Raw genomic sequence first — 14,495 nt, 5'->3', positions numbered from 1 at the left:
TGAAATTGACAAACTACTTTGAATCTGTGCTGACCTGTGTAACCTGTGCTGACCTGTGTGGTGATATCATTCATAAAGATGCTGAATGAACTGATCAGTCAAATGCCATTCACAGGGTTGATTTCCAAATATGAATTAAAGTTGTCAAAAGTTACGTTAAATACATTTCAATTCATTCTATAACAACTTTACTTAATTATTTGTTTTACATACTCATTAATATTAATAAAAAACAAAGCCATAAAAACAATTTTCACAATACTGTGACTGTTGATGCATTAAGTCAGGCTTTTTAATTGAAAAACAATGTGTTAATAGTAACTGCAAACAGGAGAGACATCTAACTACATACGTGTACAGAGCTGCATATATTTGTCACTCAGTGACAAGCTGCCTGCCTGATGCTTCTTAACAATAAATGACAGCATGTGTTGAGTAGAATGCCTTCAACCTCAGGACAGCCTCTGCACAGACCTGTGCATCATAGGGAACGGGGATGACAACTTGCCGGGACAGAGTCCAAATGAGCACCTTACTTTGTCTCAGTCTTGTGCAAAACATACCAATTTGCAGCTGCATGTAGTAGCCACGTGGCCCATGTGGTTGCAGTTAGGGTGTGCCCCCCACCACCTTCACATCACAGGCTTTCCCATTGAAGACATCATCCAGAGAATCACAGCCCTTCCTAGGGCCCTATGAAATCCGTTTTATTTTTTCAAAATTCCATTATATTTTTTCTCAAATTCAATTTTTCTGTGAAAATGTTTCTGAATTCTATGTTTTACGATTTATGCTAATTTTATCATCAGAAAGCGTGTCTAGTAATATGAATGAATAAAACATCAAATAAGATAACAGTACCTTTGTAATGATGCAACACAACATTGCACTATTTAAAAAAAAAATAAAGGCAAGTGCTTCAGTACAGAGTTCTAAGTGTTTCATTAAAGAAAAGGTAATGCAAGAATCTAGGCAACAATGCAGCAATAAGAAAAACCTATGGAACTACCTTATGAGCTCCTATGTCTGTCCATTGTAAGTTTTCCATCTATCACTGACATCTCCATTGAAGTACATGATTGTCAGCCTCTGTTTTGAGCTCAGTGAGTGCTTCTCGCTTGTCTGTAAGTAGTCTTGTATTTGCTGAAACTCCTCTCACAGTCAACTGAGCTGAGTGGGAAGTAGATGTAGGCCACTGCCACTTCTGCAACTCTTGGGAATCTCACACTCAGGCCCCTCCAGTAATCAGCAAGCTCCAAAGCAGGTGAGGGCTCCCTGGACACATTTTTCACTGAGCTCTGATGATGGGCTTGCCATGGGTTTCAGTTGTGTGTAGCCTTCAATCTGCTTTTCCATGGCTGGAGCCTGCCTAGGATCGAACACCCTAGCCAGCCTGTAGACCTCCCTCGCTGGATGTGTGTCCCAGTGTTTTGACAACTTTGAAGGCCAAGTGGAATGCATCAGAGACGGTCAAGCACCTCCCTCCAATCCCCATCTTTCTCAATAGCTCATCTGTCTTGGCACCATACCCACATGTTTTTGCTGTTCCATTCACTAGGTAAGAGCCCAGATCCTCCATGTCATTGTATGCAGACACTGCTGTGGGATGGTGGGTTCTTTCCAGGAGTGACAGAGCTGTCATCACCCATCTTCTCTTTCTGCCAGGCTTCTTGAAGAAGACAGATCTCATCCATGTCACAAGTGATGCAACTACAGAGAAGTATTTGTAGTGCTGCCAGGTCTCACCCACCAGATTGATGACATGACAGAGACCGGTTACATGGACACTATTTTCCTAGGCATAATCGTCTATAATTATGAAATAATTTACGTTACTACAATAATTAGGCCTACTTTAGATTTTTTTTTAAATCAATTTCAGCCAAATTCTGCAAAATTCCACATTCTACAGTTGATTCCATTTTTATTACCAAATTCTGCGATTCTGTTCGTTTTCCACATCGCGGAAATCATAGGGCCCTAGAAGCCTTCCCCATGACAGGACACTTGATCTCCAACAGCTCCTTGGAGTTCAGCACTCTGTCAGGGCTTGATGATAGCCATGGCTCTTCAACACTGACAACAGTGCCTCTGTGGTCCACAGAGTATCCACAGTCTTCCAGCCACTGGGAGGCCATCAGCTCATTATCTTCAAATACATTAAAATGGTACAGCCACAAATAAATATTCCTTTCAGTCCAAATTTTAGCTGGGATGCTACTGGCTGTGATGTTATTGTTGGTTCAGCATTAACCCACTTATAGAGCAGACTCCCCACAGGCAGATTCAGGTGTCTCAGGCTCCTATTCAATTCCTCCTGTGAGTGGAATACAGGAGTGGGAGGCAGGGGACGCTTTTCTGCATATTGGTCACTGGCCTTATAGTGTGTGAAGTCAATGCTGTTTAACCGCTTTGGCTCAAGGTTCCTCCGAGTCCCTGCATTCCATTGTCGCTGCTCATCTGTGCAGGCTATGCCAGTTAGCCCACTGGACACTGCACCTGTGATAGAATGTTTGTTACAAAAAAAGTAAATCAGAGAAAATTCCATTATTAACAATTGGGTGACAGGACTGTGAGGACTATGTGATCAACGTAATCAAAACACATGCAAGTTTCATCAAACTTACCTTGCTATTGTTCCCAAAGAGATGAGACCACTTATACTTACCATACTTTAGGCATTAACCCCCAACCACCCTGATATTTTACAAACCTTTTTCACGCAGAAAAACAATAACGCTAAAGACACTAAAAAAATACATGACGCTGACATGTTTAAATACATTTCATACCCTACTAACCTGGACTCCATAAACCTACCTTGCTTCACCAACATGCGATTTGACAGAATACTAACAGATTCCCCACATTAATACAGCAGTTCTGTTGATCCACAAATACATGTTATTAACAACCAATAAATTATTCTCAATTCAGCTTTCATCCAACAAAACATTTGGTCTAACTGCTATGTTGTTTTTTGGGGGGGTGGGCTCCCGAGTGGCGCAGCGGTCTAAGGCACTGCATCTCAGTCCAAGAGGCGTTACTACAGTCCCTGGTTTGATTCCCGGCCGTATCACATCAGGCCGTGATTGGGAGTCCCATAGAGCGGCGCACAATTGGCCCAGCGTCGTCCGGGTTTGTCCGTCATTGTAAATAAGAATTTGTTCTTAACTGACTTGCCTAGTTAAATAAAGGTTAAATAAAAATGTTACGCCTGACTATTTTATCATTCTGTGTCTAGATATGGCAGTATTGCGAACTTTCATCTATAAAAGGAACGACGAAAATAGGCTAAGTGACCAAGTAATGCGAAGATTGATCATATCATCTAAGAACTCTATCATCAAGTTAGCCTATGGATTATAGTACCCGTCACCACAACACATGTAGGCGGCTTGTATGCTGTAATCGCTTATGTTAAGTAATGTTAGACATATAAATGCAAGTGACTTTGCTTATTAGCCTACCTTTCACAACAACATTGAGGCTGCTTGACTTTCCAACGCCAGCGACGAAAATCATCCAGCCAGCTCTACTTCTTCTAGGGTGGGGTTTATCGGCGGTTGGCATCCAACGTTATGGTGCATTACCGCCACCTACTGTACTAGAGTGTGGGCCAGAGACAGGGAGAAACTAAATCCTACCTGCTAGCCCCGTTGCTCTTAAAAAAATAACAAAATATTTGAGACTATATCTAATGACGTTCTACTCAATATACTATTTAAACTAATTCCTGTATCCCCTTCCCTCTTTCCCTCCAATGTCCACACTGTATCAATACATGTTCCACTGTCTGTTTCCTGGCAATACTCACATTGTCCTGTTGGATGCTTTCCTATCACATGTAAGGTCTTATTCAACTAGCTGTGTCCCACCATTAATCGTGTAAATAAAGCCTCCTCTCTTCTGTCCCTTCCTGCCGTTCTCCCCAACTTTCCTCTGTACTTGAAAATAAATGCCTGGCCTAAGTATCTCTATTCCACTGCTCTTGCCATTTCTCCACCATCGCTTTTTGCCTCTGCCTTGCTCATTGAAACTTCCACATCAACATCCCCACTACTTAGTGCTTGTTTAGCCAGTACATCAACTGCCTCGTTCCCCTGCACTCCCACATAAGCTGGGACCCATGTAAATATTAGCTGTATATCCATTTGTTTACTCCTGCCATGGGTTTGTAGCACCTCACAAAGCAGGACTTGTCTTGATATAAAAGGACTGGAGAATCAGAGCAAATAACTACTCTTTCTGGCTCAACTTCCTCCACCCACTGCAAGGACAACAGTATGGCCACCATCTCATCTGTATATACAACCAGATGATCTGACTTTCACCCCAGATTCCTGCACTACAAATGCTGACCCAGTATGTCCTGTCCTTGGATCTTTTGAACCATCTGTGTATATGGCCACAACATCCTGATACACAGTATCAAGACTTCCCTTAAACAAATCAGATGGATCAAGACCCTCCTTATCTTTCTGTAGTCTCTCCAATACTTCTAGATCTACTACTGGAGGTGGGAGTAGCCATGGTGGATTTACAGGAATAGCTACCGTTGGGCTAAACTCCCTTCCATACATTCCCATCTCCTTCACCTGGGTATTACCCACCCAAAGCTCATATTCCCAGCATGCCTGTAAAATCCCTCAGCCGTCTCTACTGATCCGTTGTAGGATACAAGTACCCAAGTAGAGTGGTAAGAGCTGCTTGATTGGCTGGGCTGAACATCCACCTTCAAAAATACCTGTAATGACCTGACTAGATCATGAAGGAACAATTGTCCAGACAGAGGATGGAGTTAACGAATGGACGGTTTAACTTAACTTAACACAGGCTACTGTTTGGCCGTAGCCCACGCCAAATAAATGAAAGGTACACTACAAACCAACCATGACCTTCTCTTGTGAAGCCCAGACGTAAGAGAGAGAACAATGGCTAAACCCGTTCTTAACTTCCAATGCTCCATCCCCCTGCCCAACCACCACGCCAACCACCAGGCTGCCCGGTATCAGAACATTCCAGGCATTCCCGTGATTGGCAGATAGCAGGTTGATTGGCATGACCCCGCGAACACTGGTAAGTACGACACAACCCACTAATAGCCTAACACATAACCCACAACTGTCTGTGCGGGTCGCTACATACCAATCCATTTCCCTCCTCCTGGTGATCCATGTTTCGTTTTTGTTTATTTGTTATGATGTGTTAGCCACCGCTCTGAGGTAATTCGCTAGCGTTGACGGAAGTTGTCAAACGGAAACAAACACGATCGCGTTCGAATGGAACTGTGTCTAGTGGGCGGGGCTACACAAGGCGATAGCGATGCTAACCAGAAACAGTATTTTTTTATTTTTTTTTTTAATTACCATCATTGTTTATTTTGTCCAGCTGTTCAAATGGAAATGGAAGATCAAAGATGACGAAAAATAGGCCTAGACATGTTATACACCACAGTAGGCATACTGTAAATAAAACCAAACTTACCCGATCCATCTTGGAAGCTATTTGTTCTTCAACATTTCTTCAAATAAAAAAAAAGTGACAGTAAATCTGTAGCTAGCCAAGACTACAGTTACTTTCTTTGTTACAGCGTTCAGATAAAGAACAGCTAGACCAGAGCAATCACACGTCCTACACAATATCAAAACTTAAGTGGTGATGAAGTATTGGTGAATTCAATTTTCATAACAGCATGCTAAGTCGGATGGTTTGGTTAGCTAAAAATATAGCATGTATGTTTGTTTGGTTACCACGACAACTACTGTAGCGATCTAGTAAACGTGTTATTCTTCCAGCAAATGAACACATTTCTAGTGGCAAATGTGTTCAGTTGTAGCCTTGGTATAAAAAGGATAATCAAGTAGGGGCTCTGTGTTCTCTGGAAAATAATGCAACTCTGTGGAAGATCAGATCAACTCCTCTAGCGCGGTGTGGAACACACCTTCCACACAATTCAATATTTTCCATATAATTATTTAACGCATAGCCCTTCTTTGATTATTCCTTACTTGTCAAACGGCAGCCAAGCCTCGATCAACCAGAATAAGACCCTCGATATTTATTGGAAAAGAACATCATGCTCATCACCTTGCACTTTCACCACCCTGTGAAGTTCATCATAGCTTAATCTCTAGCCTAATAAACTGCATGCTTTCCAGACAAGTCGTAGTAGTGCGAGGATAACGTCATCGCTTATATAAATATTTGTGAATTAAAGCGTTTCCACCGTAATTTCCCCCATAATTGACTTTACCAATAACAAAAAGATCACACCTTGTCTAGCAAAACTTGTTTTATTAACAAATGTGCTGTTTCCATTAGGCCTGTAATTACATTTTTTATCCAACATGTACTTTACTCGCATAAAAAGGTTGGATGGAAACCCGGTTAGTAACCATTATGATTAACTTTACAGGCTGGTGAAAGTACAAGTTGATGAGCAAACACACTGTAAGCAGCGTCTCTAGTTGCCAACTAGAGCCGACTGCTTGCTGGTTTCACGTCTCAAGCCCTCCGCCTGTGTGGCGAGAGGGCTGAGTTAGCAATTTGAGAGTGAACAAGCCACGGTTCATAATTACACTCGTACGCGAAGAGGCAGGCGCGATTAGAACTCAGTCAGATCAATAATATAAACGTTCTGAGCTTTGATCAATGCTGGGAGCAATATTTAGATATTGACCCGTAATTGATTGTCTTTATTGTGTACTACATATACTTTTCTATATATAGTGTATGTGGACACCCCTTCAAATGAGTGGATTCGGCTATTTCAGCCACATCCTTTTGCTGATAGGTCTATAAAATCGAGCAAACAGCCATGCTATCTCCATAGACAAACATTGGCAGTAGAATGGCCTTACTGGAGTGCTCAGTGACTTTCAACGTGGCATCTTGATAGGATGCCATATTTCCAACAAGTCAGTTAGTCAAATTTCTACCCTGCTAGAGCTTCATGGTCAACTGTAAGCGCTGTTATTGTGAAGTGGGAACATTTAGGAGAAACAACAGCTCAGCTGTGAAGTGGTAGGCCACACAAGCTCACAGAACAGGACTGCCTAGTGATGAAGCACACAGCATGTAAAAGTTGTCTGTCCTCAGTTGCAACACTCACAACCAAGTTCCAAACGGCCTCTGGAAGCAACGTCAGTACAAGAACTGTTTGTCGGGAACTCCATGAAATGGGTTTCCATGGCCGAGCAGCTGCACACAAGCCTAAGATCACCATGCACAATGCCAAGTGTCGGCTGGAGTGGTGTAAAACACCCCATCATTGGGCTCTGGAGCAGTGGAAACACATTCTCTGGAGTGATGAATCACGCTTCACCATCTGTCAGTCCGACGGACGAATCTGGGCTTGGCAGATGCCAGGAGAACTTTACCTCCCTCAATGCATAGTGCCAACTGTAAAGTCTGGTGGAGGAGTAATAATGGTCTGGGGCTGTTTTTCCATGGCTCAGGCTAGACCCCTTAGTTCCATTGAAGGGAAATATTAACGCTACAGTATACAATGACATTCTAGACGATTCTGTGCTTCCAACTTTGTGGCAACTATACTACATGACCAAAAGTATGTGGACACCTGCTTGTCGAATATCTCATTCCAAAATCATCATCAACATTAATATGGAGTTTGTCCCCCATTTGCTGCTATAACAGCATCCACTCTTCTGGCAAGGCTGTCCATTGGAACATTGCTGCGGGGACTTGCTTCTATTCAGCCACAAAGACATTAGTGATGTTGGGTGATTAGGCCTGGCTCGCAGTCGGTGTTCCAATTCATCCCAAAGGTGTTCGATGGGGTTGAGGCTCTGCAGGCCAGTCAAGTTCTTCCACACCGATCTCGACAAACCATTTCTGTATGGACCTCGCTTTGTGCACAGGGGCATTGTCATGCTGAAACAGGAAAGGGCCTTCCCAAACTGTTGCCACAAAGTTGAAAGCACAGAATCGTGTAGAATGTCATTGTATGCAATAGCATTAAGAACCATGAAAAACAGCCCAAGACCATTATACCTCCTTCATCAAACTTTACAGTTGGCACTATGCATTCGGGCAGGTAGCGTTCTCCTGGCATCCGCCAAACCCAGATTTGTCCATTGGACTGCCAGATTGTGAAGCGTGAATTGTCACTCCAGAGAACCAATTTCCACTGCTCCAGAGTCCAATGGTGACGAGCTTCCCACCACTCCAACCAAAGTTTGGCATTGCGCATGGTGATCTTAGACTTGTGTGCAGCTGCTCGGCCATGGAAACCCATTTCATTAAGCTCCCGACGAACAGTTCTTGTGCTGACGTTGCTTCCAGAGGCAGTTTGGAACTCGGTAGTGAGTGTTGCAACTGAGGACAGACGTTTTTTACACGCTATGCGCTTCAGCACTCGGCTGTCCCATTCTGTGAGCTTGTGTGGCTGAGCTATTGTTGATCCTTGAAGTTTCCACTTCACAATAACAGCACTTACAGTTGACTGGGTCAGCTCTAGCAGGGCAGAAATGATCGAACTGACTTGTTGGAATGGTGGCATCCTATGATGGTGCTACGTTGAAGGTCACTGAGCTCTTCAGTAAGGCCATTCTACTGCCAATGTTTGTTTATGGAGATTGCATTGCTGTGTTCGATCTTATACACCTGTCAGCAACGGATGTGGCTGAAATAGCCGAATCAACTAATTTGAAGGGGTGTCCACATACTTTCGTATATATAGTGTATATATATATTTTTTTCTTCACCAAATTATAAAAAATTACAGGTGTCCTCATATGTAGTTATGGCCATGACTACTCCCTGTATATAGCCATGTTATTTTAACTTTTATTGTTATTTGTTTTTTCACTGTGTATTTATTTATTCCTCGTGTCAGTATTTCTATCTTTTTTATTTTTTTAATCTTTAAAACTGCATTGTTGAAAAAGGACCCGTAAATAAGCATTTCACTGTCAGTCTCCATCTGTTGTTTACGAAGCATGTGACAAATAAAATGTGATTTAATATAAACAAGTTCAAACCACGCAACAGTCAGTAGCTGAAAGCACTTTGAACCATTAACGGTTAAATTACTAATTTCCTTTAGAGACATTCATGGATTACTATAAACTGATATCACATGACAGTCGCATAAGCAAAACTGCAATGACTGATGGAATAGTAGATGGGTTGACCAGAAAATAGGTTGTTCACAGTTCATTATCTTTTCAAAGTAAAGCAGGGATGGACTCTGTGCACTCATAGCTATTGGCCCAGAACAGCAGAATAACCAGGCTCAGGTAGGTTATATTTGGCATACCTCAAGCATTACTCTGAATAAAGTAATTGTGGAGATAAGCAGTCATTTATTGATACATATTAGTGCACAGGGCACTAAGGACAGATATATTCATGATATTTTTATTTTTACAATAAATGGGGACAAAAACGTCCACAAGTAAAACAACTCAGGTATACTAAAGTTTTCACTTATAGCTAAATTACATGGCAATTGTTGTTCTCTGAAAGTGTCTGTTCACAAGAAACCAAGTAAAACATGCTATGGCGTGTGCAAGGAACGTGTCATGTCAATCGATTAAATAGGTAATAGATGGCCGCTGCCTTGTTTCGTAATCACAACGCTGTAGTGGAAACCAAGACTGTTCTCAGGGCGGGTCTGCCGGTTTTGACTCGCAGAAGTTACTTTTCGTGGCAGGATATGATAATTCGATGAAGTTTAGGAAAATGGTTACGGTTAGATAAAATGCAAAAACACACAACATACTGTATCTAGCTACAACCAGGTCTGCCCTGAGAACACTCTTGGTTTCCACTAATGCGATCACAACAGTTGATCGAACTGTTGCGATCACGACTTGTCCTGTCTTGCTCAGGACCGCTTGAAATACATATCTCAAGATAGGGCGGCTACTCGACTTCACAGGAATTTACCTAATGTAATTTATTCACACAGGGATGTCCAAGGAGACCAACACACAGGTAATTTGTGTTATTTAGTGGAAATTCGATTATATGAGCGTTCACTTCACTCTTCCTTCATTTAGCTAACAACAGTGGGCCTGCTAACGTTAACTGCTAGCTAACGTTAGCTCACTGTCTCGCCGGGCACAGTAACGGACACAGAGTCTGCCACTGTAGTTAGTATTTGACAGCTATTCAGATCAATGATTTTTATCTGCATGATACTGCTTTGCAGTGGTTAGTTGGGTTAATTTATGTTTGTATTCTTGCACGGCTTGGCGGTGATAGCAAGCTAGCTGTGTTACCAAATATTTGTTATAATTAACCCTATATGTGTTGCTACTGCTGCTTTGATGCAAGGTAACATTAGTCAGTTTAGTATTATACACCAACAGTATGGCTATGTAGTTTACACACATTCACCTAGTTGCCTCTTTAGCTGAAGGTGAGGCCGTGGGCATTCAAGGCTGTTGATGCTGGTTAACTCAGCTGCCATCGTCAGGCCTATGGTCACATGACGGGGTGGAAATGATTGCTGGTGAGGTTGTCATTTTCCTCTGGTCCATCCCTCCACCGGTGGTAACTACTGCTGTCAAGAGCAACATTTTATCTTCGTTTGAAGAAAAACAGCAAGACTCAGTCCCATTTTGTTTTGATCAAACAGTGGCTTAAGTTTTATCTTGTTTACATTTTATAAACTTAGGCCATCATTAAACGTTCCTTAGTACAGTGACAGTGTATTCTCTCTAATTCTCTCTCTCTCTCTTGCTTTCTAATTCTCCATCTTTTTTTTCTCTCTCTGTAGTTGGTGGAAAACAAGATTGGCTACATTCTTTAAAAGGGACAGGATTTTCTTTCTTTTTGTTATTTTTTTCTGATATGTGTTTCGTGGTGACAGTTCTTTACACCTCTGAGTTCCTCTTTGCTCTATTATAAAATACGCTGACAGTGAGATTTATTTTGGTGTTGGTTCTCAAGAAATTACTAAATGGCTATTGTGGAAAGGTGAGTCGCTGAAATGAGCAGTAGAAGAACTCAGGCCAGAAGCTAAAATGTCTCACTTGCAGCTCAGTTAGACAGACTACTGAGGAATCATTGAAATTACTTATTTCAGACTAGAGGAACAAATCACAGGTCAACTGTTCCAAAGTAATAGTTTGAATGGCAATGAAAGTGGAACTTGTTTACCATGATCATTGAAATGATAAGGAGGCAATGCCTCTGTTTAGGGCTGCCTGTTTACACACGGTTAAGCAGAGGATCACCTTGTCACCACAATGTTCCGGTCTCATGTGATCATTTGTCTTTCCAACAGGAGCAGTGACATGGCTGCTGACGACAAGTCCTCCTCCTCGTCCTCTACGCTGGATTGGAGTGTGGCGCCTCCTATTTCCCCTGGCAGCCCATCTCACCTGACACACTTCAAACCCCTGACTCCAGAGCAGGACGAGCCCCCGCTCCGATCAGCATACAGCTCCTTTGTCAACCTGTTCCGCTTTAACAAAGGTCATTACTAAGATAACACACGTGATACGCATGGTGAAAGCAGACAAGATTTCAGGGATTGCAGACAGTCACACAAACTTACTTAAATTACACTCTATGTAATTGTTTTGTGATGGTTGACAGTCATCTAGTAGGCCTGTGCATTAAGATGAGGAGACAAGACAAAGCTGAATAATTGAGTCGTTGTTTTGTCACACTGTTATTTCTTATTCTGTGGAGTGCCCTATAGCAGTCTATACTATGCAGTACTGTACAGTCTAGACTACTGTACTGTACCCTAGGTTGCAGGGAAAGGTACTGTAGCCTTGACCACCAGCAGGGTTTACAGTCAGTTAGTTTAATGGTCTGGGGCTGTTTTTCATGGTTCGGGCTAGGCCCCTTAGTTCCATTGAAGGGAAATATTAACGCTACAGTATACAATGACATTCTAGACGATTCTGTGCTTCCAACTTTGTGGCAACTATACTACATGACCAAAAGTATGTGGAGAACTGCTTGTCGAATATCTCATTCCAAAATCATCATCAACATTAATATGGAGTTTGTCCCCCATTTGCTGCTATAACAGCCTCTAATCTTCTGGCAAGGCTGTCCATTGGAACATTGCTGCGGGGACTTGCTTCCATTCCATACACAAGAGCATTAGTGATGTTGGGCGATTAGGCCTGGCTCGCAGTCGGTGTTCCAATTCATCCCAAAGGTGTTCGATGGGGTTGAGGCTCTGTGCAGGCCAGTGAAGTTCTTCCACATCGATCTCAACAAACCATTTTTGTATGCACCTCGCTTTGTGCACAGGGGCATTGTCATGCTGAAACAGGAAAGGGCCTTCCCAAACTGTTGCCACAAAGCACAGAATCGTCTAGAATGTCATTGTATTCAATAGCATTAAGAACCATAAAAACTGCCCCAGACCATTATACCTCCTCCACTAAACTTTACAGTTGGCACTATGCATTCAGGCAGGTAGCGTTCTCCTGGCATCCACCAAACCAGATTTGTCTATTGCCCTATATCAGTCTATACTATGCAGTACTGTACAGTCTAGGCTACTGTACTGTACCCTAGGATGCAGGGAAAGGTACTGTAGCCTTGACCACCAGCTGGGTTTACAGTCAGTTTAAGATTAACAGGAAGCAGAATGGAACAGAATGCAACTCAGAGCAGAGCCCATGTCCCGTGAGGTCATGTGATGTGACACTGCCTGTTGGCTAGGTGCAAGGAAGGGGCCGGGCCAACCACATGGTCCATCACGTCTCCCTCTCTCAAGGCCCAGTCCTTACTGGCAGACCCCTCACCAAGGCAACAGGGCTCTGCTCATATACTGTAGCATGGAGCGTTAACATTCTATTTCACTTTTTTTTTAATTACTTTTTGATGGAATTATTAGAGGGATGGTGAATCACTTTACGCTGATAAGATTAGATCTAGAGAGAGCAAGGGAACATTTATGGACACCAGCAATGCATACACTCATAAGTACAATAATGTACACACGCTTAAAGCTGCAATATGTAACCTTTTGGGCGACCCAACCAAATTCACATAGAAATCTGATTTGTAAATCTGCCATTCTTATTGAAAGCAAGTCTAAGAAGCGGTATAGCTAAACTATGTGCACTATTTCTATGCTTCCTGTTCTTAAGTTTTGGTTTTGTACATCAGCTGAAAATACAATATTTTGGGGTATGGAAAAGATATTTCACAGCGGTTCAGATGGTACAAGGATTATACTGGCTTATATACACACACACACACACACACACACACACACACACACACACACACACACACACACACACACACACACACACACACACACACACACACACACACACACACACAAACATACACTACCGTTTAAAAGTTTGGGGTCACTTAGAAATGTCCTTGTTTTTTAAAGAAAATCAACATTTTTTGTCCCTTAAAATAACATCAAATTGATCAGAAATACAGTGTAGACATTGTTAATGTTGTAAATGACTATTGTAGCTGGAAACGGCAGATTTTTTTTATGGAATATCTACATAGGCGTACAGAGGCCCATTATCAGCAACCATCACTCCTGTGTTCCAATGGCACGTTGTGTTAGCTAATCCAAGTTTATCATTTTAAAAGGCTAATTGATCATTAGAAAAACATTTTTCAATTATGTTAGCACAGCTTAAAACTGTTGTGGTGATTAAAGAAGCAATAAAACTGGACTTCTTTAGACTCGTTAAGTTTCTGGAGCGTCAGCATTTATGGGTTCGATTACAGGCTCAAAATGGCCAGAAACAAAGAACTTTCTTCTGAAACTCGTCAGTCTAGTCCTGTTCTGAGAAATGAAGGCTATTACATGTGAGAAATTACCAAGAAACCGAAGATCTCGTACAATGCTGTGTATCACTCCCTTCCCTTCACAGAACAGCGCAAACTGGCTCTAACCAGAATAGAAAGAGGAGTAGGAGGCCCTGGTGCACAACTGAGCAAGAGGACAAGTCCTCAACTGGCAGCTTCATTAAATAGTACCCGCAAAAGACCAGTCTCGACGTCAACATTGAAGAGGCGACTCTGGCATGCTGGCCTTTTAGGCAGAGTTGCAAAGATAAAGCCATATCTCAGACTGGCCAATAAAAATAAAAGATTAAGATGGGCAAAAGAACACAGACACTGGACAGAGGAACTCTGCCTACAAGGCCAGCATCCCGGAGTCACCTCTTCACTGTTGACGTTGAGACTAGTGTACAATAGTCATTTACAACCTTAACATTGTCTACAATGTATTTCTGATCAATTTGATGTTATTTTAATGGGGGAAAAAAGTCAAATGTGCTTTTCTTTCAAAAACAAGGACATTTCTCAGTGACCCCAAACTTCTGAACAGTAGTGTATATTAGAACTATTCAAATTTCTGCATAGTGCACCTTTAAGGGGAAAGTAGTGTTTTTTTAGACACAAAGGCAAACTTCAAGGAGTTGGTCTGATGGTGCCCTTTGATGTTATCGACTTCCCCCTTTGCTTGTGGGAACAATAGAGCGTGTTGTCCTAAAAAAACGGAAATGAGT

General features: G+C 42.2%; 1 protein-coding gene and 1 long non-coding RNA gene across 7 annotated transcripts in view; one reads left to right on the top strand and one right to left on the bottom strand.

Annotated features, from left to right (window-relative positions):
* Window positions 1-264: 264 nt before the first annotated feature.
* Window positions 265-4,890, bottom strand: LOC106586377 (uncharacterized). The gene is made up of 2 exons (XR_001324176.3): window positions 3,471-4,890; window positions 265-2,499 (listed from the first exon to the last, which is right to left on the bottom strand). It is a non-coding gene; the product is annotated as an uncharacterized LOC106586377 (long non-coding RNA).
* Window positions 4,891-4,947: 57 nt separating this feature from the next.
* LOC106586374 (1-phosphatidylinositol 3-phosphate 5-kinase) overlaps window positions 4,948-14,495 on the top strand; it is a 32,933-nt gene continuing 23,385 nt past the window's right edge. For 4 of the 6 annotated variants that reach the window (XM_014173585.3, XM_082968991.1, XM_082968990.1 and 1 more), the window contains exons 1-2: window positions 9,599-9,963; window positions 11,261-11,451. In XM_014173585.3, the coding sequence (XP_014029060.1) occupies window positions 11,271-11,451 (181 nt within the window). In that variant the 5' untranslated portion in view covers window positions 9,599-9,963; window positions 11,261-11,270. Of the gene's footprint in view, window positions 5,080-9,596; window positions 9,964-11,260; window positions 11,452-14,495 lie in introns of those variants that run through there. The other 2 variants (XM_082968989.1, XM_082968993.1) reach the window with 2 other exon arrangements.

The sequence above is a fragment of the Salmo salar genome, chromosome 25, assembly GCF_965601325.2.
Source record: "Salmo salar chromosome 25, fSalSal1, whole genome shotgun sequence".
NCBI lineage: Eukaryota > Metazoa > Chordata > Actinopteri > Salmoniformes > Salmonidae > Salmo > Salmo salar.
The sequence above is the reverse complement of the archived record's forward strand: the minus strand, read 5'-3'. Positions and strand labels throughout refer to the sequence as shown.